The sequence below is a fragment of the Callorhinus ursinus genome, unplaced genomic scaffold, assembly GCF_003265705.2.
Source record: "Callorhinus ursinus isolate GAN/ISIS: 27379988/994484 unplaced genomic scaffold, GSC_fseal_2.0 scaffold19, whole genome shotgun sequence".
NCBI lineage: Eukaryota > Metazoa > Chordata > Mammalia > Carnivora > Otariidae > Callorhinus > Callorhinus ursinus.
The window spans coordinates 5,711,911-5,738,447 of record NW_027397081.1 but is presented as its reverse complement, the minus strand read 5'-3'; the positions used below and the strand labels follow the sequence as shown (position 1 = coordinate 5,738,447).

Sequence of the window (26,537 nt, the reverse complement as noted above, 5' to 3'; positions counted from 1 at the left end):
TGTGATTTGATAATTTTTTGTGGTTGGCATCCTTAGATTCCTGTCTCTATCTTTTGTGTATCTGCTGTAGGTTTTTGTTTTGTGGTTACCATGAGGCTTATAGAAGATATTTTAACAGTCTAAGCTATAAGAACTAACTTCAAATGCATACAAAAACTACACTTTTACACTCCCCCACCACACTGGTTTCAATGTCACAATTTATATTTTTACCATGAACACCCATTAAAAATTTTTGTAGTTAAACTTTTTAATATTTTTGCTTTTAACCTTCATACTAGAGTTATAATTTGCCCACCACCATTACAATATTAGAGTATTATGAGTTTGACCATGTATTTGTCTTTACCAGGGACACTTAAACGTTTAAATGTCTCCTTGTTACTAATTAGCATCCTTTCCTTTCAGGTTGAAGAAGTCCCTTTCACATTTCTTGTGAGACTGGCCTAGTGGTGATGAACTGCTTCAGCTCTTGCTTGTCCAGAAAACTGTCATTCAAACCTGAAGAACAACTTTGCTGGGTAAAGTATTGGTTGGCATTTTTTTTTTCCTTTCAGCACTTAGAATATATCCTGCCGTTCTCTTCAGGCCTGCAGACTTTGCTGAAAACTCTTCTTAAGGGGTTTTCCTTGTAAGTAACAAGTCATTTTTTCTCTTGCTGCTTCTAAGATTCTCTCCTTGGCTTTAGCTTTTGACACTTTAATTATAATGTGTCTCAATGTGGGACTGTGTGGATTCATCTTTTTTGGAACTCTCTGGGCCCCCTAGATCTGGATTTCTGTTTGTTTTCCCAGGTTAGGGAAGTGTTCAGCCATTATTTCTTTGAATAAGCTCTCTGCCCCTTTCTGTCTCCTTCTGGGACCCCAGTAATGCAAATATTTGTTCACTTGATGTTGTCACATACGAGCTTTAAGTCCCCTTCCTCCGTCTCCTCTTCTGATTGGATGAGATTCGCCGTCCTGATTTCGCGGATCCTTTCTTCCACGTGGGAAAGTCTGACTCCTTAAGTTTTCAGTTCAGTTACTGTATCCTTCAGCTCGGATTTCTCTTTGGTACTTTTATATTTTCTTTTTTGAAATTCTCACCTTGTTTATATATTGTTCTCCCAACCCAGTGAGTGTCTTTGTGGCTGTTACTTGTCAGACAAATCACTGCTGTTTCATTAAGGTCTGGTTAAGTTCGATCTTGTTCTTTTGTTGAGCACAAATCCCCGTTTCTTCATCTTCCTTGACTCTCTTAGGTGGTTTCTACCTGTTGACCTTGTGTGGGAGACGAACATCTTCAGTCAGCCTGGCCAGAGTCTTGGTTGTCTCTCAGTCTTCTGTGATCACCTCTGCTGCTTGTTGCTTTCCAGTGGCTCCGAGCACTTGAAGGTGTGCGAGGACGCAAGTGTCCGGGAGGGGAGGACTGCAGTCAGCACCTAGATGCAGGCGGGACTGTCTGGCAGCAGCTGACAAGGTATGTTGTTAGGCCTTTCCCGAGAGAAAGCAGACAGCAGACTTCGTGGCCAGCAGCCTCTGCACTGGAGCTGGGGGGTGGGGGTTGCTCCTGCATCCGCTAATAATTGCTTCTTTGCTACAGTTCTTTGTGATCCAGGAGTGCAAGCCCTGTTGCCCGTCAAAGCCAGGTTATCCAGGGACCCAGCCTTTGGTCCCAGCTACAAAAGGAAGGGCACTGGACACACATGCAAACTACTTCTAGAAGATACTTGTATCTGTAAGTTCAAGGGAGAAGTCAGAGGTGGGGGTCTGCTGGCTCCCCAGTCTCCAGGGAGGAGCAGCGCGCACTCCTAGATCCATGCTAAATGCCTTCGCTCCGTAAAAACTACCACCTCCTTTTTCCTCTTCGTCTTCAGGTTCCCTAGAACTTTATTTTGAACGATCTTTTCTTTATAAAGCATTCTTGTCCTGTTCGTGCCTTGCCTACTAGTGATTTCTGATACATACTACCTTCTCTTTTTACTTGATAATGGAGTTTTTCAGCTTTTATCTTCTATAGTAATTTATTGTAGAACTTATTTTACATTCTACTGGCATTTGCCTTTAGTTAGTGCGTGTGTATTTTTTCTACCCCGATTTTACTACATTCCCCTCCTCTCCAGCCAGTCCTTTTAAACTTTAAATTTAAAAATTAAGAAAATTAAAAATTTTACATTCTCGAATTCTTGATTTTCTTTCCATGTGCTGATAATAAACTTTGTCATTTTTGGAGGAAATAGTAGAGCGTATTTTATAAGCTCTTGCATGCCCACAGATTCCTAGTGTCTTTGTTTCATTAAAAATACGTAGATGTTGGTCACTTGTCTTCTAGTATTTATTAAAACAAGGACTGAGGCTACCCATTTTTCCACCTAGATATTTTCTCCAGAATCTTAGTAGGATTCTGTTAATTAATTTTGCTAATGAAATAAGGCCTTCAGAGTTTTTCTATTATAATTAATCCTTGGGAGCACCACGTGGTATTTTTGTTTTGTTTTGGGGTTTTTCTTCTTTTTTTAAGAAATACCATTTACTCATGGTTCTATATTTTACTTTTCCTCTCCCCGAACTGTCAGCGGGCTTTTCGCTGTCACTGACTTCGAGATGCAGTGTTACTTCTGCTTGTCTTCCGTGAAGTATTCTAATAGATTTGGGTTTTCTTTTCCTCATGCGTCTTGGCCCCTCCTGTCAGGGTCGGGGCGGAGGCCCCCTGAGCACGGCGGCCGCAGGGGCTGCTTGGATCAGCCACAGCTCAGCTCCTGACCAGGCAGCTTGACACCAGACCGCACAGCTTCCCTCCTCCGGGCCTCGGTGTCCTTCTCCGCACCTGAGAGGAAATGATCGTGCCGACCTTGAGTTCTTGTGAAGATCAGAGGACTTAGTACATAATGAGCTACAAATATTAGCTGTGATTACTATACAGATATATTTTTTTAAGTATTCTAACACTTTTCTGTGTATTGTCTTTTTGCTCCTTCTCAGGTAAGGATTCACAAGAATCATTTGCCAGGAGGTTGTGTATACGTCATCTTTTCTGCCCCTTCCCTCTCCCACCGCTGTCTCAACCGGAAAAGGAGCGGCCCTTCTCGGAGCCACCGCTGAGGTGGGTGCACAGAGCCCCTGCCCACAGTGGGCTGCATTTTCTCCTGCTTAAGAACAGAGTCTCTGCACCTGATAAATCCGTTCAGCGGAGCAGCTCCCCCCACCCCAACTGCTGTAGTTAGTAATCCAGAGGCCAACCCCCGCCCAGGTTTTCTCATACCCCCTCAAATCCTGCATGCTAACGTTGGGAGAGACTGTACCCCTGCTAGACCCAAGCACGCGGACCTATCCAGTTTCCAGCAACACTGTGCTCACTTCCACTCAGTTAGCTATCATGACGTTCACTTGACCTCGGACAGTCCTCAAAATAGAAATGATTTGTTCTGTAAAACGGAAGCCTCCACTTCTAAGTAACAGCGGCTGCACACTGGTATTTCAAATAGTACAGCTTGACAAAAACTATTCTGAACTACTAAAGATTACAAAAGACTTAACACAGAAGAAAACATTTATTGATAATTTCAAAGGGTTTGAGAGTTGATCTTGTTCTTACTGTAAAAATGTTAGAAGAAACAACAGAACAGATTGAGCATACAAGCTGACCCAGGGCGGTCAGTCACACTGAGGGCGGCAGACCTTCCGGCCACGTAGGACTGTTGCGATTGTTGCTTTAGACGACACGCGTTGCCTACAGCTTCTGGATCAGCAGGGCAGACGCTCCCCCTCCTCCATTGCAGATACTGGCGAGACCGTACTCCCCTTGCTTCAAGGCCTGAACCAAGTGAACAACAATCCTGGCTCCAGACATCCTAGGATTAAGAAGGCACTTGTGTTCTTTAACATAAATTACAGAATATCTGACCAAACCAAGTTTCCATTCCATATTCACTTGAAAAGTCTATTAGAGCATTTAACTCCTTCCCTTCAATGTGGGAGATGTGTTTCAAAAACGGTAACAGCTTTTTTTAAAGCCCAAGCATAGATTTTAATCTTAAAACACCACTAGTTCTCTGGTAACTGCCTGTGGCAGATCTGTGTTCGGTGTCAGATCCTATCAAAAATGGTGTTTGCCCTTCGGAGGACAGATGGGAAGGAAACCAGTCCGACTAGGAGTAATAGGAATGAGCACGAAGCGGTGAACATTTAGACAAAACTACGAAGTCCATTACGCTGCCATTAGCCTAGACAGAGTTGTCTGACTTTACCTACCCAATCGGATGTCCCAGAGAAACCGCTCCTCCATTGATGTTCACTTTCTGGGGATCGAGGTCCAGCATTTTAATGTTTGCTAGCACAACCAGGCTAAAGGCTTCGTTCACCTCCCACATCGTAATATCCTCTTTTTTCAGTCCTGCAGCTTTAAGAACCTAAAATTTTTTTAATGATCGATTAACAGTCAGAACTTATTTTCATTATTTTCTTAGAATTCTGCAATTTGGATTGCTATTTCCCCTTGATGCAAGGGATATTTAAATACGGAGTTTCTTAGTTTTCAGGAGGAAGAGCTTTTTTATTTTCTGATTTTAATGTCTCATTGCACTGTGAGCAAAGAATTTTGTTTGCATTATTTCTATTTTGCAGCAATAGAACTAGATTTTCTTGAATGTTCCATGGGTACCTGAAAAGTACACATATTCTCTATTTGGGGGTTATAACTGGATGGTCTTACGATCTACTTTACTACATCGCTCAATTGTAGATTATTGATTTGTCAAATGAGAGAGGTCTGTTAGTTTCTACTCTTAGTACGGTTGTTTTCACTGCATCTCCCGTAGTTTCTCCTTTATAAGAGCCGCTCTGGGGTCATACAGGCACAGACATTCTTAGCTATTGCATCTTCACTGCAAATTATCTCAAGTCTTTTATTCTAAATAGTTCGGTCAGCTGTGCAGGAAGGTGTTACGGTGCTAATAATAATGGTTATGCTTATATATTTATAAAATTCTAATGTCCTTTTAGAAATTTTTGTTGTTGTGAGCAACAATAAAATTAATTGGAAACTCTTCCTCCCCTTTCCTCTCTCCCTCCAGCAGGCTCCACATTTCAGGCTGCAGAGCTCCTGCCACACAAGACAAAACCCATGGAGCCCCTTCTCTGGCTCTCAGTCAAGCCGCGGTCAGGATTGGAGCTATACCTTCAGAATCCAGAACTGTTTCTCACCCTTGCTCTCCAATGTGATGCATTCACTTTCAGAAGCTGTGTCATTCTGTTCCTTTCTGAGATCCACCACCCCATCGTTTCTGATCCTCTCTTCCCATAATCCTCACTGATTTCTGCTCAGTCTGGGTGCTGGTCTCAGAAGTTCCCTCCCAGGGGTAGGCCCTCTCCTTCTGAAAAGGAGTATTTGCTGGAATCTTCTGAGATCCTTCAGCACCGTCTCTTCCTGTGACCCCTTAGCAACTTCCCTTAGAGACAGTGACAGCTTGGAGTATGTAGGTTTTTTCTCCGTTTTTCGTTTTACTCTAAGACCGGCTCCTCCCAGCAATTCCCTTTCAGAATGGAGACCTCTCTCTCCTAGTAGTGAATTATCTGAATTCTAGAACCAGTACCTTTAGTAATTTTTTCTCTGCCACGGCAACCTCCCACTTTGTGGTTACCATACCAGGTGTGAGTGAGCATCCTACTTAAAAATAATTACATAGTTTGTGTCTGTTCCACTGAAGCTCTGAGCAACCCACACACCAAACTGTTTTCAGAAGTTGGAAGATTTGGGGGCCCCTTGGTGGCTCAGTCGGTTAAGCATCCGACTTCAGCTCAGGTCATGATTTGGGGGTCCTGGGATAGAGCCCTGCAGTAGGCTCCCCACTCAATTGGGGAGCCCCTCCCTCCACTCACGCTCTCTCAAATAAAATCTTAAAAAAAAAAAAAAGCTTGGTTTCAGATCTTCCTATCTTATCTCCAGGCCTCCTCAGATGCATAACATTTAAAACCCAAACCCTGCAGCTTTGCTTGCAGCGGAACAGAAGCTGGTACAGTGGGGTACTGCCCCTCACTTGGTTCTCACCTTAGGTACAGCATACGCAGGTGCAACTGGAAAATCAATAGGTTCAACAGCAGCATCAGCAAATGCTTTGTTTAAAAAAAAATTATCAAATAGGTCATTAAAATCTTTTTACAAGTGACATCTGTCATTAGATATAATATGCAGAACTGCAAGCTTCCTAACCCCAATACTATATGTAAAAGTATTTGTTCCTTTTCTAAAAAGTTCTAGGCTTTATAAAATTAGATCCATCATCTGGGCCACTGATTTTCATTAAGCAGGGGGTTGGGGGAAATTTGCCTCCAGGGACACTGGCATTAGCTAGAGGTACTTGAGGTACGCAGCAGGTAGGACGCCACTCTCTGCAGCGTCCAGGGCGGAGAGGCTGAGGAGGCGACTAGGTGTCCTCCAGTGTGCGGAGCAGCCTCAGGAACGAAGACTGGTTTGCTGCAAAATGTCCGAAGTGCTGAGGTTAAGAAACCAAGATTCCAGCTAAAAATGAAGGGGTGCCTGAGGGGCTCGGGGGGGTTAGTAAGGCGTCTGACTCGGTTCTGGCTCAGGTCACCACCCCAAGGTAGTGGGGCTGCGTGGGTTCCGTGCTCAGCCGGAGTCTGCTTGTCCCTGTCCCCCTGCTTGTGATTCTAAAAAAAAAAAAAGTGAAGCCTTTTTATAAAATAACAATTTTAACTCATTAACAAGGCAGATTTTACAGCTAAAAATATGTTTAAGGAGACTGAGGGTATGACAGGTCACATAGATAAATGCCAAAATACCTGGACTCCTAGTTCTAAACCCCTAACTTCATATTCTTTTCAAGCTACGTGGTTACCTCTCCCCTCTGCGCCAGGGACATGTACCTTCTATTCTCCCACCCGTCGGAGAGGACGGGAGGGGGTCTTTAGGGCTTACTCTCCTACAAAATGGATTACAACAAATTACTACAGCAGCGCCTATCTCAGCACAGGAGAGACACTGTCAGCGGGTGCAGCCTCCAGACAGAAGCCGCCGGCCTCAACCCCGTCGGGCACCAAGCAGGAAGCTTCGAGGGCTCGGGGAGAAACCACGCGGCCCGGGCGGTACCTGCCACTCTGGCCAGCGGCGTCACATCGAGCCTCCGGGCGGCGCCGGCGGTCATGAGCAGCAGGGCGGCCGCGCCGTCGTTGAGCGTGCTCGCGTTGGCAGCCGTGACCGTGCCTGCAAAAGCAGGGGAGCGTGGGCTTGCGCGGGCTCGCGCCACACCCCGCTCCACGCTCCAACGCTTCAGGTCAGCGCACCCCCGCAGGGCACCGACGGGCTGCGAGAGGCGTGCGAAACGACCCATACGCCTCGCTAACCCCAACGGGACGCGGGGGCCGGTCCCGGTCTGCGAGGCGGCAGCGGCCGATGCCGGCCCCCAGGTCCTCCAAGGTTAAGGGCCAGCTCATTCATTTTTCTTGCCAGAGTCCAACTTTGCTTATCGACACTAGATCAGATACTGCGTCAAAACCAGCTTCTCCACCATCACTTGACGTTAAATGTCAAGAATACTAGAAATCGCTGAACTGTACATTTTAAATTTTAACGGTATGTAAATTGTCAATTAAGCTTTTCTAAAAATTGCAACCAAGACCCTGCAGTACTGCAGGAAAAAATATAAAATATAAAAATACACTTTTGCAATATAAATTTTACATGGTGCTTTAAAAAAAGACTGATCCGTCCCTGTGTTGGTATTGAGAAATTCAAATCAGGAAAGGCAGAAGAAGTAACTTTAGATTATCATCACCAGTAAGTCTGCCAATTTTAAAAGCACAACGGACCACCTCAAGGATTTCAAAAGCATTATCTGAGCACTGGAATCCCATTTATGGTAGCATTCAGTAATTACTAGTTCCATGCCAGGTGCTGGAAATAAAACAGTGAACAACACTGCTGTCAACTTCATCCTCAAGAATCTTACAGGTATTTAACATATAAACATCTTTCATTTCAGAATAAGCTTTCAAAATGAATTACATATGAAAAACTGGATTCTATACTCATTCTACAATCTCTTCCCTAGGATTTCTATATTGAAGGTATTCACTGTTAAACAATTTTAAGGTTTTTTTTTGGATAAATATAATTTGTTAATTTCACATGAGCCTGACCTATTGGAAATGTTAAATAACATCTAGATGTTTTCTAGAATTACTTTTCTAAAATCCTGAGGCAGTTCCAAGACAGAGAGATGGAGTTTACCTCCACTTTTTGCCATGCTTCATTTCTTCATACTAACCATTTTCTTTCTGGAAAACTGTCTTCAGCTTTGGAACTTTGCTAAAGTCAACACGTTTATATTCTTCGTCTTCTTTCACCAGTACATCTGGTTTACCTACAACACAAGTCTTTCATCACCAGTCAGGACAACAGCGAGTCACTGAGTAAGACACAGCAAGTGTCCCTCCCACGTGGGGCCTGCTCACCTTGCACCATCCCAAGTCAATCCTACTCGAGAATCCACCACCTATCATCTCTGTTAGTCACTGAAAGAGTTTATTAAGTAGTTCAACACAGTTTAAACCTTCGATTCGACAACATCCCGTTCTCTCCTCTCCCCGTTTTGCGATCCCACCCCCTCCCGACTGCAGGCGTGCACAAGCTCCAGTAATTCTACCACTCGGAGCCTCGTCTTTTCTCAGCAGAAACGGAACCGGAGCCAACCCAACCAGGCTTCGCTTTGGGTTCTGCCCGAGTGGGTGGGGACAGCCCCCTGCTCTGTGACTGAGGGCGGTCAGGAGGACCCCCGAGACAGCTGGATGACAGCGCGCAGCGCTCGGCACCAGGTCGCGTGCCCGGAGCTCCCAGAGCTGCTGCTTGCTGCCGGGTGGCCTTCCTCCTCACCTCCAGGGCTAATAAACCGTCTGTCACTGATACTAGAAAGATGCCTAATAAACACATTTCTCAAATTGGAAACATTCTTCTTAGTGGCACTTGCAGTTGTGTTGGAAGTGGATATGAAATTGGGTTGAATTAAATTCTCTCTACCCTGGCAGGATTCCCCTCTATTAACCATAAGCAAAAGTATCTGTGTCCTCAGCTGAACGAAGATAAAAATGAATGAATTTAAAGAGAAATTTTTTAGCAACCTGTGAAAAATCTATTTTGGAATATCCTCCCTCTACCTTTTACTGTAACTGTGACAGGGATAACTTCATTTCCAAATTTTCCTGCTTCCCACGCTGCTTTACTCCTGGTGTAGGAGTTAATCGCGTACGTGTCCTGTTCTTCTCGCGCAATGTTCAGCTTCTTCGCGGTGTTCTCAGCACAGCCCCCCTGATCAAAGTTGGAATTCTCAAACAAGTAATTCGCTTTGCATAACTTATTAACTTGCATAACAAAATAGGGGTTAGCCATTAAATTTAGTTTCTTAAAACACACCTCTTTCTGTGCTAGGTCATTTTTCACTCATGTCTCATATTTAGATACTTCAATGAGCCCAGAAGTTGCTATTTCAAAGGCAAATAATTAAATAGTTATGGAATCCATTACCAGAAGCCAGAAAACGCCCTATTCCAGTGTGGGGCAGTTTACTCAACAACTGAGTCAAACTGATGCAGGGAGTCAAGAAATATTTTGCTGAAATGAATGGCTAAAATCAACATTTATAGAGCCCATCCTTCAGTTACTAAAATACACTTAAAAAAATCAAACAGTATTGTATACTCGATGGTATTTCTCCTTAAAAATCCAGAATTACCGGGGCGCCTGGCTGGCTCAGTCATTAAGCGTCTGCCTTCGGCTCAGGTCATGGTCCCAGGGTCCTGGGATCGAGCCCCACATCGGGCTCCCTGCTCAGCGGGGAGCCTGCTTCTCCCTCTCCCGCCCCCCGGCTTGTGTTCCCTCTCTCATTGTGTCTCTCTCTGTCAAATAAATAAATAAAATCTTTAAAAAAAAAAAAATCAAGAATTACCATATGGATTTTATTGTAGACATCAGTTAGCCCATCTTTCACAATCAAATCTTCAAGCCTGACGCCACCATATGGCGTTGCCCCTCTGTTCATGACGTAGGGAACATTGGACATGCTCTCCATCCCGCCTGCCACCATCACATCCTGCTCAGCAACAAAAACAACATCAACTCAAACAGGACCTACAACCCAGTACACCCACCACGCAGCAACCACAAACAAGTTTCCGTGGACTTCATTAGGCTGCTACACAGTGAACACAGGAAGTACCCTCTTTGACCCGGATGAAAAGAAATGGTCTAGGGCGCCTGGGTGGCTCAGATGGTTAAGCGACTGCCTTCGGCTCAGGTCATGATCCTGGAGTCCCGGGATCGAGTCCCGCATCGGGCTCCCTGCTCAGCGGGGAGTCTGCTTCTCCCTCTGAGCCTCCCCCCCCATGTGCTTTCTCTCTCTCAAATAAATAAAAATCTTTAAAAAAAAAAAAAAAAGAAAAGAAATGGTCTCAAATGTGTCACGATAATTAAGAATCAGCAGGTATTTATAAGAATGCCAGGATCCTTCATGGAAGACCAACCCTCGTGTGAAATTCTTCTAACCCTTCACTGCACTCAACACTGCTTTACGTCATGTCTTCTAAAAGATGACAACCTGTTCGCAGAAATAATCCTACTTCTTGGACTGAGATCCTCCTGATCAACTCTTCCCAGACGGCTGTGATAACCTTCTACAGGATCCTCTGACACGCAGCCCTGATTCCACCCCGGAGGCGTCGACATGCACCCCGGTCACCTTGGGTAGAGTGAGACTCCCCGGCCCTTCTTCCCGAAGGCTTCTCTCTCCCTTTCGGGTCAGGTCACCCGCACCTGCTGCGAGGCCTTCACAGACCTCGTGCGCACACACCCCTGCGCGCTCTGCCCCACCCGCCAACCTGTGAAACACCTGTACTTCCTTTCAAACTAATCAAGACATGGCCATGTCGCCCCTTCCCTGACCACCTGTGCCTTCTTGGAAACGCCGCCCTTCCTTCTTTTTTGTTCCCCAGCTACTGGCTCACGCGTTTATTAGCGCCACTGCCCCGCACTGCAGCTGTATTTGCAGGGCCCATCCTCATCACCAGACACAGCCTCTTGCAAGGCCAGAAACCCTTGTCCCATCTATTAATGAATATTAATCCACCTGTTAGTACAAACCAACAAAAGAAATCTGTTTCCATATTAGGGCTAATTTTAAAAAAATAGTTTAATATAAAAAATTAATGTAAGCATTAAAGCCACAGCCTTTAACCAGGAATAAAGACAAACACAAGTTCCAGACCAAAGAAACCCAAATATTTTTCTGGTTCTGAAATCAAGAGATTCTCAATTAGTTCTCAGGTATGTTCTACTCCATTATCCTAAGATACTAAATATTCCCTGAGGATGATGCCAATAATTAGTGACAGAAAAGAAAGTATCAATTATTCTTCAATACAAAATAAAAATGGCCACTTTCCAAAATATTTCAAAATACTTTGATAATTCAAAATGTTTACTCCTTTAAATAAGTATTCCTTTAAGTCAGGTAATTGTATACATGCACAAATAATACCAGCTGAAAGCATTTCAGTGCAGTGCACATAGCATTTGCTAGAGAATCGCAATAAATCCACTGAGACAAAACTTTCCTCCTCGGTTTTCCGCCATGTAAACAATCTCCCCCAATTTCCACTCACTGCTGTGACAGGGCTTAGTGACACCCCGTGTTGGTGTCACCCTCTGCACGAGCGAGCTCCCAACATTTGCCAAGTGTGCAACTGGTACCACGTTTATGGAAAGCATCTGAAAATATCCTGTGAAAATCTTCTGACTCAAATTCTCCTCTTAGTAATTTTTCTAAGAGACCAATTTATCCATGACAAGATTTTTAACATTCTGTCCACCGGGCTCCAGTGACCGTCACGGAGCAGGTGCGCAGCTCAAGGGGCAGACAGAGGATTCACGCTCGTCTGGCTGCAGACCTGCCGTTCCTACCACTACACCGCGCCGCCCCCGAGGCGTCGTTCGAGGATGAAGGGGGATTGTGCAAGGCCGCACTGCGTGAGACGGTGGGGGGGACAACCCACGTGCCCTTTCAAGAAGGGCCCAGGAAATCTGCTATCACTCTTCAGCTCGGAACACTATTTATAATAAAGTAGCGGACACGTCAGCTAGACAGCACTCTATTCTTTCTTCCTCTTTGCCTTTTAACTGGAAACAAAGCCAGGGAGGGGGGAGCGATGGCACACTGACCGTGCAAGCAATCGTCCACAAACACCTCACCAAAGGCCCTCCTGTGTCACAGCCCGAGAGGCCGGAAGGCACGGATGGGGACAAAGACCTCTGCTTTCTAACTTCCACCATGTCACTTTGTCAGCCGTGTCCCGACCCCACTCTTCTCAAGCGCGAAGGGAAGGGCTTGGGTCTGAGGGACTCTCGGGTCCTGGGCCTGGGTCTGCTCTCCCCCGGCCACGGCACGGGCGTGCTGGGCGGCCACCTCCGGCGCAAGCTCAGGTCAGGACAAGACGGAACCAGCCGGCAGAGAGCACGACTGAACAAATGAACGGGGCTACGTAGGAGCCACAGATCTGTTCTCAAGTCCGGGCTCCATCAGTGACTGGATTCCCAAGGTCAGCACCTTCTGCTCCACCTACAATGAAAACCCTCCTTATTTTGGCAAATAAAACATTTGTCGTGTGTTGAGTCTCCCAGAATAAGACCAAGTGAAGGGTTCACCTGAAGGCCAAAACCTCTTCGCTGAGAACTAATTTCTTTTTTTTTTTTTAAGATTTTATTTATTTATTTGACAGAGAGAGACACAGCGAGAGAAGGAACACAAGCAGGGGGAGTGGGAGAGGGAGAAGCAGGCTTCCCACAGAGCAGGGAGCCCCATGTGGGGCTCGATCCCAGGACCCCGGGATCACGACCTGAGCCGAAGGCAGACGCTTAACGACTGAGCCACCCAGGCGCCCCTGAGAACTAATTTCTAACACAAGACACTCAAGCTACGATCTGAGTCCCCCTCCAGTTGGAATAAAGCAAAGCCAGACACTCCGGAGCCTCGGGAAACACAGCTACCAGAGCTGACGAGATAGAACCTCACGTCGAAGGCAAAAATGTGCTTCAATTTCCAGTGGAGTGTCTTCTAACACTGCGTATTATTTGAGTTATAAAATGGAAAAGAAGGTGCTTCTTACCTGATGCCCACACATAAGACTCTGAGAGGCCATCATGATGGCTTTCATGCCTGAGGCACAAACTTTGTTTACAGTGGTGCACGGAGTAGAAACAGGTAGGCCTAAAACCAATACAAACAATACGAACAAGTCCTACTTTTAAAAAGCGAAGATACCCTTCAAACACACCTGTAGAATTTAAATTCATACAACAGGGCACGTGAAACCTCTAACCTGCAACAGCATCACTCCTGCCATTCGAGTATGCATTTAACATTGTATTTAGGCTGAAACGGCCTCCACTCTGCTCTACCAAACATGTGAAGTATAAAAGCAAACATGGATTCCTAGTACCTGCGCCCAAGGCTGCTTGCCTTGCTGGGGCTTGTCCTTCACCCCCTTGCAGAACGTTCCCCATGTACACCTCCTTCACTTCTTCTTTTGGAATCCCTGTTTTTATAAAAACAAAACAAGCATTTCCATATTTTAGTCCATTTAAATAAAATTAGCAGTTACCTACTAAGGTACATGATATTATACAGCAGGAACTGTTTATTCTTGTCAGCTCTGAGTTTCATCCTAAATGTAGTCCCAGGATTTCTTTACAAGGGAATTTAGAAAGGCAGGCATTGAGCGTTTCTAAGTGTTATGTATACAGTAAGTGCAAAATAAGTATTTGCTCCACTGAATCACTGCCCCCCTCTATACAAAAAGCAAAGCAACCGGGTCACCTGGCTGGCTCAGTCGGCAGAGCACATTCAAGCCCCACATGGGGCACAGAGCTTACTTCAAAAAACAAAAACAAAAAACCCAGAAAAGCCAAGTGGCGACCGACCTGCCTTTTCGATGGCTCCCTGAATTGCAGTGGAACCGAGCTTCGCGGCCGGTAGGGAGGAAAGGCTGCCTAGAAAGGATCCAATGGGCGTTCTTGCAGCACTCACTATGACCACTTCCTGGCGAGACAGAGGGTGCAAAAATGAGTCTATGTAAATGCTTGATCCAAACCTTCTTTCATGAAAGAAACGGAATTCAGAGATGCACAGTCCTCCCCCAGTCTCAGTCCCCCAGCATGCTCCACGGGGAAGACGCTGCGGACACTGCTGCGCCCTGGGCTGCCTGCTCCACTCTGCTCCACCCGCCTCCACCCTGCACACCCTGCCCCACCCACCTCACCCTGCACACCCTGCCTGCACGCCCTGCTCTACCCTGCACACGCTGCACACCCTGCACGCCCTGCTCCACCCTGCACACGCTGCACACCCTGCTCCACCCGCCTCCACCCTGCACGCCCTGCACACCTTGCAAGCCCTGCACACCCAGCTCCACCCTGCACACCCTGCTCCACACTGCACGCCCTGCTCCACCATGCACATGCTGCTCCACCCTGCACGCCCTGCTCCACCCTGCACGCCCTGCACACCCTGCAAGCCTTGCACGCCCTGCACACCCTGCTCCACTCTGCACACCCTGCTCCGCCGTGCACGCCCTGCTCCACCCTGCATGCCCTCCTCCACCCCACACACCCCGCACACCCTGCACGCCCTGCTCCACCCCCCACACCCTGCACACCCTGCTCTACCCTGCACGCCCTGCACACCCTGCTCCACCCCGCACGCCCTGCACACCCATTAGGCTCTGTTGAGAGATACGCAGCAGGAGCTCGGCAAACAGCACACTGTAACCACATACTGTCATGAGAGCTGCGTGAATGGGGTCTCTCAGGGTATCTCCGGGGACGGGACTCACCCTATGATGAGGACGATGCAAGATGACAAAATGCATCCATGACAAGATGAAGGGAGTTAACGACAGGTGCTTTGGGTTACTACTGACTTTCTGAGCAGGCCAGGAGGCTCATCTCCTTCCAGACCAAGGCTGACACAGCCAAGTGGAACCGCGGTAAGGGGGACCATTTTATTATCTAAGACACAGACTTTTTTTTTTTTTTTTTTAAGATTGGGGATGCCTGGGTGGCTCAGTTGGTTGAGCGTCTGTCTTCGGCTCAGGTCATGATCCCAGGGTCCTGGGATCGAGCCCCACATCGGGCTCCCTGCTCGGCGGGGAGCCTGCTTCTCCCTCTCCCACTCCCCCTGCTTGTGTTCCCTCTCTCGCTGTCTCTGTCAAATAAATAAATAAAATCTTAAAAAAAAATTGTATTTATTTATTTGAGAGAGAGCACACAAGTGGGCACAGGGACAGAGGAGAGAAGCAGACTCCCCACTGAGCAGGGAGCCTGATGTGGGGCTCAATCCCATCCTGACCTGAGCTGAAGGCAGATGTTTAACCGACTGAGCCACCCAGGTGCCCCTAGACAGACTTATTTATGAATGACTATTTACTCAATAAAGATTAAAATAATCTAAATATCTGGATAGCAGTAAGACTAATCAGTTCACTGATAGTGCTTTATGATTTAAGATCTAACAGAAAACCTAAGACAAACCAAGTTTAAAATATGCATAGAGGGGAGGGAGGTGGGGGGATGGGTTAGCCCGGTGATGGGTATTAAAGAGGGCACGTTCTGCGTGGAGCACTGGGTGTTATGCACAAACAATGAATCATGGAACACTATCAAAAACTAATGATGTAATGTATGGTGATTAACATAACAATAAAAAATTATTTTAAAAAAATAAGCATAAAGCGGGCGCCTGGGTGGCTCAGTGGGTTAAGCGTCTGCCTTCGGCTCAGGTCATGATCTCAGGGTCCTGGGATCGAGTCCCGCATCGGGCTCCCTGCTCTGCGGGAAGCCTGCTTCTCCCTTTTCTGCTCCCCGTGCTTGTGTTCCCTCTCTTACTGTGTCTCTCCCTGTCAAATAAATAAATAAAATCTTTAAAAAATAATAATATAAAATAAGCATAGATCCTTCCAGTTGTCCACAGGAGGCTGGAAACCAGAAGCTTAAATTTCACTTCTACTCCTCAGCGAAAATTTAAGAAATGATCACTCTCCCCTGTTTACTGCACAATCAAGAACCCTACCCAAACGCTTCCTTCCTGAAGGCAGTTCTGGGCCGGGAATCCAGACCTGCATGCGACATGGGGCTGTACCGCTTAACAAGGACTCCTCAGGGTCATAACTCCCTAAATGATTCATAAGAACAGTAATATGAGATTGAAGAAAAAGGAGATAAAAGCTCTCTTAAACACTGTCAAACTCTTTTAACAATTCTCCTCTTACACGTCCCTTCCACATTCTCTACTGAGCTCGGGGATAAGAAGAGGACTGTTCCTGAGATTCTGACCGAAGGCTATTACTAAGTCATCCCAGGGACCGGTCAGGCACAGAGCGCCCCTCTGAAAGCACCACGTGATCAGACGACGGTCCTCCTGTCTCATCCCCAGCCCGGTTCTGTTCCTTTCTTCTAGGATCTTCCATGTATCCCTCAAAATACAATGCGGGTCCCTGAGAGTAAGGAGGTACACCACACAGTCTGAGAGGAAGGTTCTTCCACGGGAGAGACTAGGGAAGCAGTGGCAACTGAGCAGGGCCCTAGACTGTGATCTCTTCACTGGGATCTGCCAGTAATTAGCTATTCCTAACCCCTGCAGCATCCCAAGATGACCCCACATATATGCAAATACAAGAATATGCATTTTTATTGTCTATATTTCCTTTTAAATTCTTGAAATTTTAAATTTATACTTACATTCAAAGTGGGTTTTGATATGTAACCTCGCTCCATGTATCTTATTTCCTGTAATATAAATATTTGTAAAGTTATAATGTGAAAAATTTTAATCCACATCATTTTATACTTCTCAGTGGTAGGGTTTCAGTGAGTTCTTTCTGCTTCCTTATATTTTTATTTCCATGTTCTACACAGCATATATCATTTATAATCAGAAAACATTTCTACTTTATACTATACTTTTCTGATTAGCTGTTCATTGCAAATGTTTTAACTTCTGATACCTTTATAAACTTTAAATCTATAAGCCTTTAAGTATAAGCCTTGCATAAAATGCAGTTAAATCTTCTAAATTAATTTTTTTCTAAACTAATTTCAGAGTACCACACGAAAATGTCCTTATTGTTCAAAAAAATATTTTACTTAACTAAAACTTGCCATTTCCTTCCTCCACTTCTAACAAATGGATCTCATTTATTTGAAGCAAACATACCTCATACAAATATGGTCATCTTACCAAATAAATTATTTTTTAAGAAAGAAATGAGTAAGTATCTTGCCCCTACATGTCCATTCTTTCCACACCACTCTTAGGAACAAATGCCAACAAGAACAAGTACAGAAAGTGCTAGTTACAGTTCAGAGACCCGACTGATCTGAAACTGGACAGTTTGCAGGGCAAAGAACAAAGAATAAATTTTTTTATCCTCTGAAGTCAGAGAGCATAATATTCAAAAATGACAACTTATATTTATTTTTTTTAAAGATTTATTTATTTACTTGACAGAGAGAGAGACAGCGAGAGAGGGAACACAAGCAGGGGGTGCAGGAGAGGGAGAAGCAGGCCTCCTGCTGAGCAGGGAGCCCCATGTGGGGCTCGATCCCAGAACCCTGGGATCATGACCTGAGCCAAAGGCAGACACTTAACGACTGAGCCACCCAGGCGCCCCGACAACTTATATTTAGAACCTAACCTTGTTGATAGTTGTAAATGCCCAATTGTACCTCAGGGCAATAAACAAGCCTACAAACATCTAAAAGCTAGCCTGACTTAATGCAAACAACCAATGAAAGCTTTCAATTTATAACAGAGCACAGAAAGAAAAAGAAAGTAGATGTGACAAAGAGTGGTTATAAGCAGAGAGAGAACCACAATAACGCGTTCAGATGAGAACAGATACATGCAAACGGCAGCTTCGAGACAGAGTGTGTTACTAGGCTGTAGAACAGGATTTAAGAAAATCCTTTTTCCAATGTTAAGATGACAGAGTAAGTCACTTTTATGTAGAAAGTTCATACAAACAACTTTGCTATAAGAAATAACCTAATTTAATCTTGGCTTTATTCAAAACTATAATCATTACAGTATTCGGTGCAGCCCCTCTTCTGAAGGGATGGCTTTTCGGTCTTTGTGAGGAAGAGATGACAGACACGCCTCCCACTACCTGACCCCTCACTTGCTCAATAATCACTGAGATCACTGACATTACAGAAGGCTTCATTGGGAATCTGAGATTCGTAAAACATGGTCCCTACACTTGAGCAGCACTACAATCTTACAAAAGGAGAAATGTTAAAATTAGCCGTACATATTCCACTGTCCAAAGATAGCTTGGTAAAAAACCTAAGAGAGGCTTAACAATAAACAAGCCATCCCAGGGTTCAAAGGAGGATTCCTTGGTGTTGTGCAGGGGTCTCCAAATACGGGGTGCCACCGAAATGCTTCAGGCAGGAGTCCCAAGTTGCGTACATTCATCATTCGCATACACCTGATGTAAACACAACAGAGGTCACCGACATGTTGTTACTCTCAAATTAACCTGCTGTGCAGACCTTGAAGAAAATTTATCTGCTTTCTCTATCTGTGCCTCGGGAAGCTGGGTCATTAAATTCGCAGGTTTGTGCTTTTTTTTTTTTTTTTTAAGATTCATCTCAGAGAGAGAGGAGCGCGCACACGAGAACAGGGGGAGGGGCAGAGGGAGCGAGAGAATCTGGAGCCGAGTGCAGAGCCCGATCTCAAGACCCTGAGATCATGACCTGAGCCAAGAGTCGGACACTTAACGGACTGCGCCACCAGGAGCCCCAAGGTTTGTGCTTTCACTCTCCAGAGCCTCACGTGTACACTTTCGGCCCAGCAGGCAACACCTGGGTCCGCCTGCGTCGTGGAAGGACTCCTTGCCATCAGCTGTGCAGAAACAAGGGCACCCTTCACAGATCAGCTAACGTGGGGTGTTGCTGAAGGATTCCAGCCTATTATCTGTGATCGAACTCTGAATTAAAAGTTCCCGCTTGTATTCCCAAATATCTGGAAACTAATACACTTTTAATGGAAACCCGATATACTTTGTGGGCTGTATCCAAAGCAGTGAATTTTTTTTAAAGTCCCCATTTGTGGCAAACATGCCGGTCACCGACTCTCCAGCCACACTCCTTTCTCATAAGGGTGCGGAAGGAACAGTCCCAAGTACCTCCGACTCCCGCCCTCCCCGCACTGGCCAGAGCGGACAGGACCAGGAATGGGGTGGACTGAGGAGAGACTGGGTCCGCTGGATGACAACAGGTGCTTGAACGGGGTGGTCCCAGGTGCTGGAGCTAGTCGGCACCACAGCCAACCTCTGCCGTGTCAAAGCAGAGGTGACAGCAAAGAGAGGAGCCATTAGCAAGCAGAGAAGCAAAGGACTAGAACAAGTTCTCAGGGGAAAGAAGGGAAAAGAGCAGGACACACTACAAGAGACAAAAGATGCCTTAGGCAGGAATCCGGGTTCCAGCAAGGGCAGCTTTACTTCCCAGCCTTGGGTGCCAAGCGCTTGCCTCCCGTGTGAAGATGCCCTTTGTCCGGTGCGAGTCTGGAATGCGATGTGCCTCCTGGCCATCTGAGCGGCTTCTTCCGCGTGAGGCGGCTGGCTCCAAAGGAAACTTCCCTGGCCTCCCCGTTTGGCCCCCATGGCCCATCTTCCGGTCTTCCCCCCCATTTGCCCCCGTACTCCCAGATCATTCCACAAGCACACACAGGCCCTCCTTCCTACCACCGGAACAACACAAGCCAACTTCCCTGAACCCACATTCTCACTGAGCCGGCACCGGGACACGAGTTCTCCACCCAGTGACTTGGAGCTTGTCTCCCCGTGCTCACCTCCCATTCGCCGTTCAGCCGCCTCCCCCCCCAGCCCGCCAGGCTGTCCACACGAGCGCCGGCGCTGCGCAAGGCCCCCCACGAGCACAGCCCTGCCAGCAGCGCCCGGGAGCCGGGCTGGCCTCCTCCGCGGGGCATCCGGGGGACCCCCACCCGAGCCACTCATTGCTGAGCGTCCGCGCTCGCAAGGTCTGAGTTCCCCTCCCAGCCAGCTAGGCCCCCTCCTCCTCCCCTGCCCACCCTGTCTCGGGGCTGGAGCGCCCCCCCGTCCCCCCCCCCCCCCGCCAGCTTCACCGGCTCCTGAACCGGCATCTCCATCCTCTGCAGCCCTGACCTTCCACTGACCTCCAGGCTCACAGTCCCAGGGCCCAGGAACAGCTTCCACCTAACATCCCAATCACCACGCCCAATTCCCACCCAGGAAACCAGCTTCTTCCCATTACAACCCCCTCAGAGCATCGCACTACCATGTATCTACCCGGTGCTCGAGCCCAAATCCTGGCCCTCGTCCTTCGTCCTGCCCTAAAACCCAGGTACTCCACCACGGACGCTGCCAACTCCGTGTCCAAAATATAGCTCACTTCTTCCACGGGCTTCGTCTCCACCGCGGCCCCTGGGTCCCCTCGTCTCTCTCGCTAGCGGCACAGGCACCTGACTCACGGCCGGTCACCCCGGACTTTCCCGCCCACCGTCCAGCCGGTTTTAAACACATCCCTCAGATCTCATCGCTGCCCTGATTAATCCTTCCACGGCTTTCGGTCACTCCTGGAATGACATCCAAACCCTGCCGGTCATTCTGCAGCGACCCAGCTCCTCGGTTCTTCCCAGGCTCACATCACTCTTGCTCCACGCCAGCCGCACCAGCCAGGTACCGTGAGTGACAGCCCAGCCCCTGCTCCCCACACGGCCCATTTGTACTCTGACATCCCAGCATGTACGACACCTTCCCACAGTGCTCCTCCCCGACCACCCCAGGAAAGTCGGCCTCGCCTGCCGACAGTGTCACTGGTAGGCAGGGGATGAACACAACCAGCAGAGTGTGATCTGCGTCCCGGGGCTACACAGCCGCACTGTGGCCCTGGAAACCTCAGCCACCAGAGCCAGGCGGCTTTCATGCCCCTCGGTGACCTGTCTCCACACTATACTGTGAGTTCCAAAAAGAGAAAGGTAATCATTTACTGTCTGTCTCCCCCTGACAGCCGTAGACACTAAGCAAATATTTTAACAAAATCTGAAGCTTCCCAGCAAGTGTGAGAAATAACATTGCGGGCAGGTAAGTACGTTCGGAAGCCAGTGACACGGCTAGTGAGCTAGGGGGTGAGGGCCTACCCTACGCGGGGGCTCATGGGGAGGCCACTGGAGCAGAGAAGTGGGTCTTAGAGAGCAGCCTTGGGAAGAACTAGCAAAGGAGCACCAGGCCCAGGGAAGGACGAGAACCACGAACACACTTGGCACGAGGGAGAGGTCGTGGAGGAGCACCGCAGGGCCTGGCAAGGGCTCCGGGGCAGAGGGCACAGATCCGGGCTATTTGTCACAGGTGCAACCAGCACAGTGAGGTCACACAACTTGCCCCGGGTCACACAACTTGCCCCGAGTCACACAGCCAGTAAGGGGAGAGCTGGTATTTCAAATCTAAGCGGTCTGACTCTATTTATAGATACATGTATATGTATATATACTTAGATATGTACATTCATATGTACAATAGATACAATGTGTATTATTCATGAGTTTATTTTAAAAGTAATAATAAAATTTAGGAAGCTGAGGCAAGTACTTTCCAAAGTACTGCATTATCTCTCAGGAACTAATGATGTGCTTATGATAGACTTCATTGATCAAGTGTGTCAACAGGAGCACTAATGTCTCTTTATTCCATCGTAGAAACAGGTAGAACCACAGGAGACAGGTAAATTCACAGGGAACATCTACATGCCAAAATAACTATAAAAATGAGCCAAGTGAGTTAGAAATTGAGCCATAATCAAGAAAATATTTTGAGAAACCTGATTAAACCATTTTTGGAGCTTTTGAACTTCTTAGTATAGAGAGCTTAGCAGTTAGTATTTAAAATACCGTGTGTTTATGCATTTTATTGTCTGTGTAAGGAAAGCAAAATTCCCTTAAACTGTAATCTGTATTGCAAATCTGTATTTCTTTTTAAGATTTTTTTTTTTTTTTTGAGAAAGGGAGAGCTGGGGGGTGGGGGAAGGGAGGGAGGGGAATGGCAGAGAGAGAATCCCAAGCAGGCTCCACACCCAGTGAGAAGCCAACATGGGGCTCGATCCCACAACCCATGAGATCATGACCTGAGCCAAAACCAAGAGTCAGATGCTTAACTGACTGAGCCACCCAGGAGCCCCATCAAATCTGTATTTCTTAAGGTCTTTATAAAGCTCCCCAAGTATTAAAGAGTTTTGCTAATTTCAATCAACAATTTTCATTTTAGGTATTTCATTTATATAATCCCCTTGTTAAAATTTTACATAACCCCGGGGTGCCTGGGTGGCTCCCTTGTTAAGCATCTGTCTTCGAGTCCCCCACTGGGCTCCCTGCCTCTCCCTCTCCCACTCCCCCTGCTTGTGTTCCCTCTCTCGCTGTGTCTCTCTCTGTCAAATAAATAAAATCTTAAAAAAAAAAATCTTACATAACCCCTCTGTTATATTAAATTTTTACAGCACTGAGTGCTGTTAGGGGTTGAATTGTGCCTCCCAACCCCACCAAAAAAAAAGTAAGTCCTAACCCTCAGTACCTTAGGAGGTGACTTTATCTATAAATGTGGTCTCTTTAGAATTAATCAAGTCAAAATGAGGTCATTAGGGTGGCCCTAATCCAGTATGACTGATGTCTTCATAAAAAGGGAAAAGCTTAATGCAGAGAAAGACAAGCACAGAAGACGAAGAGAAGATGGAGGGGGGAGACTGCCTTGTGCAGATGGAGGGTAGGAATGACGGATCGACAAACCAAGGGCTTCCAAAGACTGCCAGCAAACTACCAGAGGCAAGGACGAGGCAAGGGGGTAATTTCCCTACAGGACTTAGAGGGAGAAGGGTCTTTCAGATGACACTACATTCCCCTGCTTTTCTTCCATGACACTATCCTCTCTTCACTTACCTCGGCAGGTTCCTGCTCGTCTAGCCTGTCCTGAAACACCATGTCTCCCAAAGGCCCCATGCTAAGCCCTCCCCGCTTCTCCCTCTACACCTGCTTTCGTTGAGCTCAGCAATGCCCATGGACGCCACTGTCATCAGCAGCTGGTGATTCCCAAATCTCCATTTCCTCCAGCTCTCTTAGTCATCAAACCGGTAATTCCAAACTCAAGTCCAAAATACAATTCATCACTTTCTACCGTCACATCTGTTCCTCTGAAAACCACTACTGTCCACCTCAATGGCAGGCCAAGACCCCCAAAGTATACCCAACTCCTTCTCACTAAGCTCCTCTTTGCCCATCAGTCATTCAGGTCAAAAGATTCTACCTCCAGGCTCTCTCTCGCATCTATCCACCTCTGCCTACTTTTACTACCACTTCAGATTGCTATCAATACTTGCCGCCTTGCCAGAGTACTCTGTTCTTTTGTCCTGTAAAAGAGGAAAGGCTCAAGGACTGAGGTGCAAAAATCCACAGGGTGAAAGGGAATGGGAAGGGAGTAAAAACAGTGAGGATTCAACCAGGATCCCATCAGGATTCAACCAGGAAAATAAAAACCATTCTATCTGAAACATAATTTAATGCAGAGATTAAACATACAGGTGATAGAAAAGCTAAGAACAACAGGAGGCAGGGCGGTAGAGATTAGCAACAGGAAGGCATTAGCACACATAGGCTGTTGGGACAAAGGGAAGCAGCAAGGTTACCAAAGCCAAGGGGTCAGGGTCACCTTGCAAAAGCAAGAACCAAAGGAGCCACAGACATTCTCAGAAATACCACCTAAGGGCAGACAGAAAAAAATTATCCTGGCTTCTCCCTTGCTATCTTCCAGTCTCCTACCAGGGTCTGAACCCAGCCAGAAGCCAGCTGACAAGACACTGTGATTTCTGCACCTGCAACAGTCAGCCCCCTACAGAGGAGAGGAGGGAAAGGAATTGGGAGCAAACAGGCTGAGGACTGGCACAATGCAAGAAAATTTTTTTTTAATATTTTTTACTTATTTATTTGACAGAGAGACACAGCAAAAGTGGGAACACAAGCAGGGGGAGTGGGAGAGGGAGAAGCAGGCTTCCCGCTGAGCAGGGAGCCCGATGCGGGGCTCGATCCCAGGACCCTGGGATCATGACCTGAGCCGAAGGCAGACGCTTAGTGACTGAGCCACCCGGTGCCCCAGAAATTTTTTTAAAGTCTGAGTATTAATCAATAATTTGGGGTCAAAACAGCAAAACAGAGGAGTTTGGAGGAGTATCAAATGCAGTATAAGATCAAAAGGATGAAACACACACACACACACACACACACACACACACACAAAAGCACTGGTATTCTTCAAAGGAGGGGCACAGAAATCTAACACCAGAGGCTTAAAGAGAAAGGGATTAAAAAAAAAAAAAAAAAAAAAAAAAGGTGGTTACAGCTGGAAAGGCAACAAGCCCCGATAATTAGTCCATTACTTTCCTGACCATAACGGAGACTTCGTTATTTGAAGGCAAACCTCAAAGAGCCAGTGCAATGGGTGAAGGTTGAGTTCCATTCAACAAACTGGCACAACAGGATTTTTCCAGTAAATGACTACTTATTTCAAGTAACTACCAATACTGATTCCTAGAATTCAATAAAATGAGCACCATTAAGTCATAAGCTGGAAAACCTACAGCTACATTCTTCTCATCAGCAACATGCGCTTGACAGTAAGTTCTTTTTTTTTTTTAAGATTTTTATTTATTTATTTGACAGAGAGAGACACAGCGAGAGAGGGAACACAAGCAGGGGGAGTGGGAGAGGGAGAAGCAGGCTTCCCGCGGAGCAGGGAGCCCGATGCGGGGCTCGATCCCAGGACCCTGAGATCATGACCTGAGCCGAAGGCAGACGCTCAATGACTGAGCCACCCAGGCGCCCCCGACAGTAAGTTCTTAATTAAACTATAAATTAAGAGGGTTTCTGCATTCGTTTGGTTTTTTTAGAGGACCTAGCTCACCTAATTCACCTGGTCAACCTACTTATACTTTCCTGACTTCCCAAATCATTCCATTTAAGAACGAATATGCCAATGAAGAACTGATCTGGGTACATTCCCCAGCTGCCCTCGGCCGCTAGGTTAGAGGGGAAAAGAAAGGAAAAAAGAACTCCTCTTTCGTGGAAACCCACTCCTCCGGACTTTCCTATTAGCTCAGTCACCCAGGACTATTTCGACTCTTCCTTCTCCTCTTGGCTCCTCACACCCACTCCCTATTTGTCAAGCTCTGCATTTATGCTTTCACAAATCTCTTGCATCATGCTGCTACCGCTCCTCCTCTGACCAACGTGCAGCTCAAGTTACTTCACGCCAAAATAATGTTTTTTCCCTCCCGCACCTCAACCCTCCCTGACCTCTGGCTAGGACAAAACCGCAAACGTCAACGGTCTCCACCGACTTGGGTCAGATTTCAACTCTTACAACGTGGGCGGACTTCAAAGTGTCCAACGGGAACCAACTGGCAAAATCACGCTGCACCATCCGCACCCCGGAGTTGTCTGCTCCTCGCCAGGTTTTGCCAGGCCGCCAGTCTAAGACGCAGGCTCCCCTGCTTTGGCACACTCTTGGAAAGACACTCTCCCTTCCAAGGCCTGGGCTCCCGCGCTCCCGAAACACAACAAGCGGGAGCGAGGCGCGCCCCTGGACGCCCTCAGGGCCTGACACCCAGTACCATCTATTCCTTGCGCACGGAGGAACCACTCATTTTCCCCGGTCGCTGTCAGGCCGCATCAGACCGGGGGCATCTTGCCCTCCTCCCTTAGGGCCTCACGCCTGCAGGCCCAGGGATGCTCTAGAGCAGGAACACAAGCACGTTGTAAAGAAAATCCCGGGGAAGGCGTATGGCCCCGGCTGCCCGTCAGGCAGGACCAGGGCTGGGCCCTTCCGGCTGCGGAGACCCGCGCCCCGTGCAACCCACGCGCAAGCGAGCCGCAGGCGGCGGCGGAGGCCCCGCAAACGCCAGGGACACACCGGGGCCAGGTACGGCGCGCGTGCGCGTGCGCGGCGCAGATGCGCTTCCCCGGGGCAGGCCCGGAGGCCGGCAGCCCGGGCGCCGCGCGCCGCGAGCGGGGCCCTCCCAGGCAGGGGGGCCGGCACGCCGCGGCCCGGGTCCCCAGCCGCCCTCACCTGCAGCGGCCTCCGGAGCAGGGGGCCGCGCCCGCGCGCGCGCCCGCGCAGAAGGGCCAGCAGCGCAGCCATGGCTTCCGGGCGCCTAGACAGACTTGGCAGGCGGAGACGACAGACGCGCGCCTCCAAATCCCCGCGCCGCTGCCCCGCCCCGTCCCGCCCTCTCCAACAGCAGCCTCGGACGGCGGCGGCGTGCGTGACTATTGGCCGACAGGACGGGGCGGGCCGGCAGGAGGCGGGGCCTCAGAGTAAACCTCGGCCTGAGGCGCCGGCTCGGAGTCCGGCCAGCACGTGACAGGCCGCCAGTCCCCTTTCCCCCTCTTCTGACCTTGCCACGCTGGCGGAGGCGGTGACCCG

At 47.7% G+C, this 26,537-nt stretch overlaps 1 protein-coding gene and 2 long non-coding RNA genes across 3 annotated transcripts; 2 read left to right on the top strand and 1 right to left on the bottom strand.

Moving 5' to 3' along the window:
• The first annotated feature begins 1,473 nt into the window (after nucleotides 1-1,473).
• Nucleotides 1,474-5,882, top strand: LOC112840130 (uncharacterized). The gene is made up of 3 exons (XR_003212400.2): nucleotides 1,474-1,716; nucleotides 2,961-3,081; nucleotides 5,054-5,882. It is a non-coding gene; the product is annotated as an uncharacterized lncRNA (long non-coding RNA).
• ACAT1 (acetyl-CoA acetyltransferase 1) lies at nucleotides 3,511-26,314 on the bottom strand. Its single transcript, XM_025893338.2, has 12 exons — nucleotides 26,181-26,314; nucleotides 16,774-16,821; nucleotides 13,960-14,077; nucleotides 13,479-13,574; nucleotides 13,146-13,246; nucleotides 9,935-10,078; nucleotides 9,147-9,297; nucleotides 8,261-8,356; nucleotides 7,084-7,197; nucleotides 6,025-6,089; nucleotides 4,230-4,387; nucleotides 3,511-3,829 (listed from the first exon to the last, which is right to left on the bottom strand). Exons 1-12 carry the CDS (start codon nucleotides 26,250-26,252, stop codon nucleotides 3,709-3,711), a joined length of 1,284 nt encoding a protein of 427 aa, XP_025749123.1. The 5' UTR covers nucleotides 26,253-26,314; the 3' UTR covers nucleotides 3,511-3,708.
• On the top strand, nucleotides 14,699-19,093 carry LOC141374524 (uncharacterized). Its single transcript, XR_012381467.1, has 2 exons — nucleotides 14,699-15,023; nucleotides 18,681-19,093. It is a non-coding gene; the product is annotated as an uncharacterized lncRNA (long non-coding RNA).
• Nucleotides 26,315-26,537: the final 223 nt, after the last annotated feature.

Coding starts and splice junctions, on each gene's coding strand:
- ACAT1 (XM_025893338.2), bottom strand. CDS start 26,252: ATGGCTGCGCTGCTGGCCCTTCTGCGCGGGCGCGCGCGCGGGCGCGGC. Junction 13,575..13,959: donor GGGAGCCATCGAAAAGGCAG/GTCGGTCGCCAC, acceptor TTATAAAAACAG/GGATTCCAAAAGAAGAAGTG. Junction 10,079..13,145: donor GTCTTATGTGTGGGCATCAG/GTAAGAAGCACC, acceptor GTTGCTGAGCAG/GATGTGATGGTGGCAGGCGG.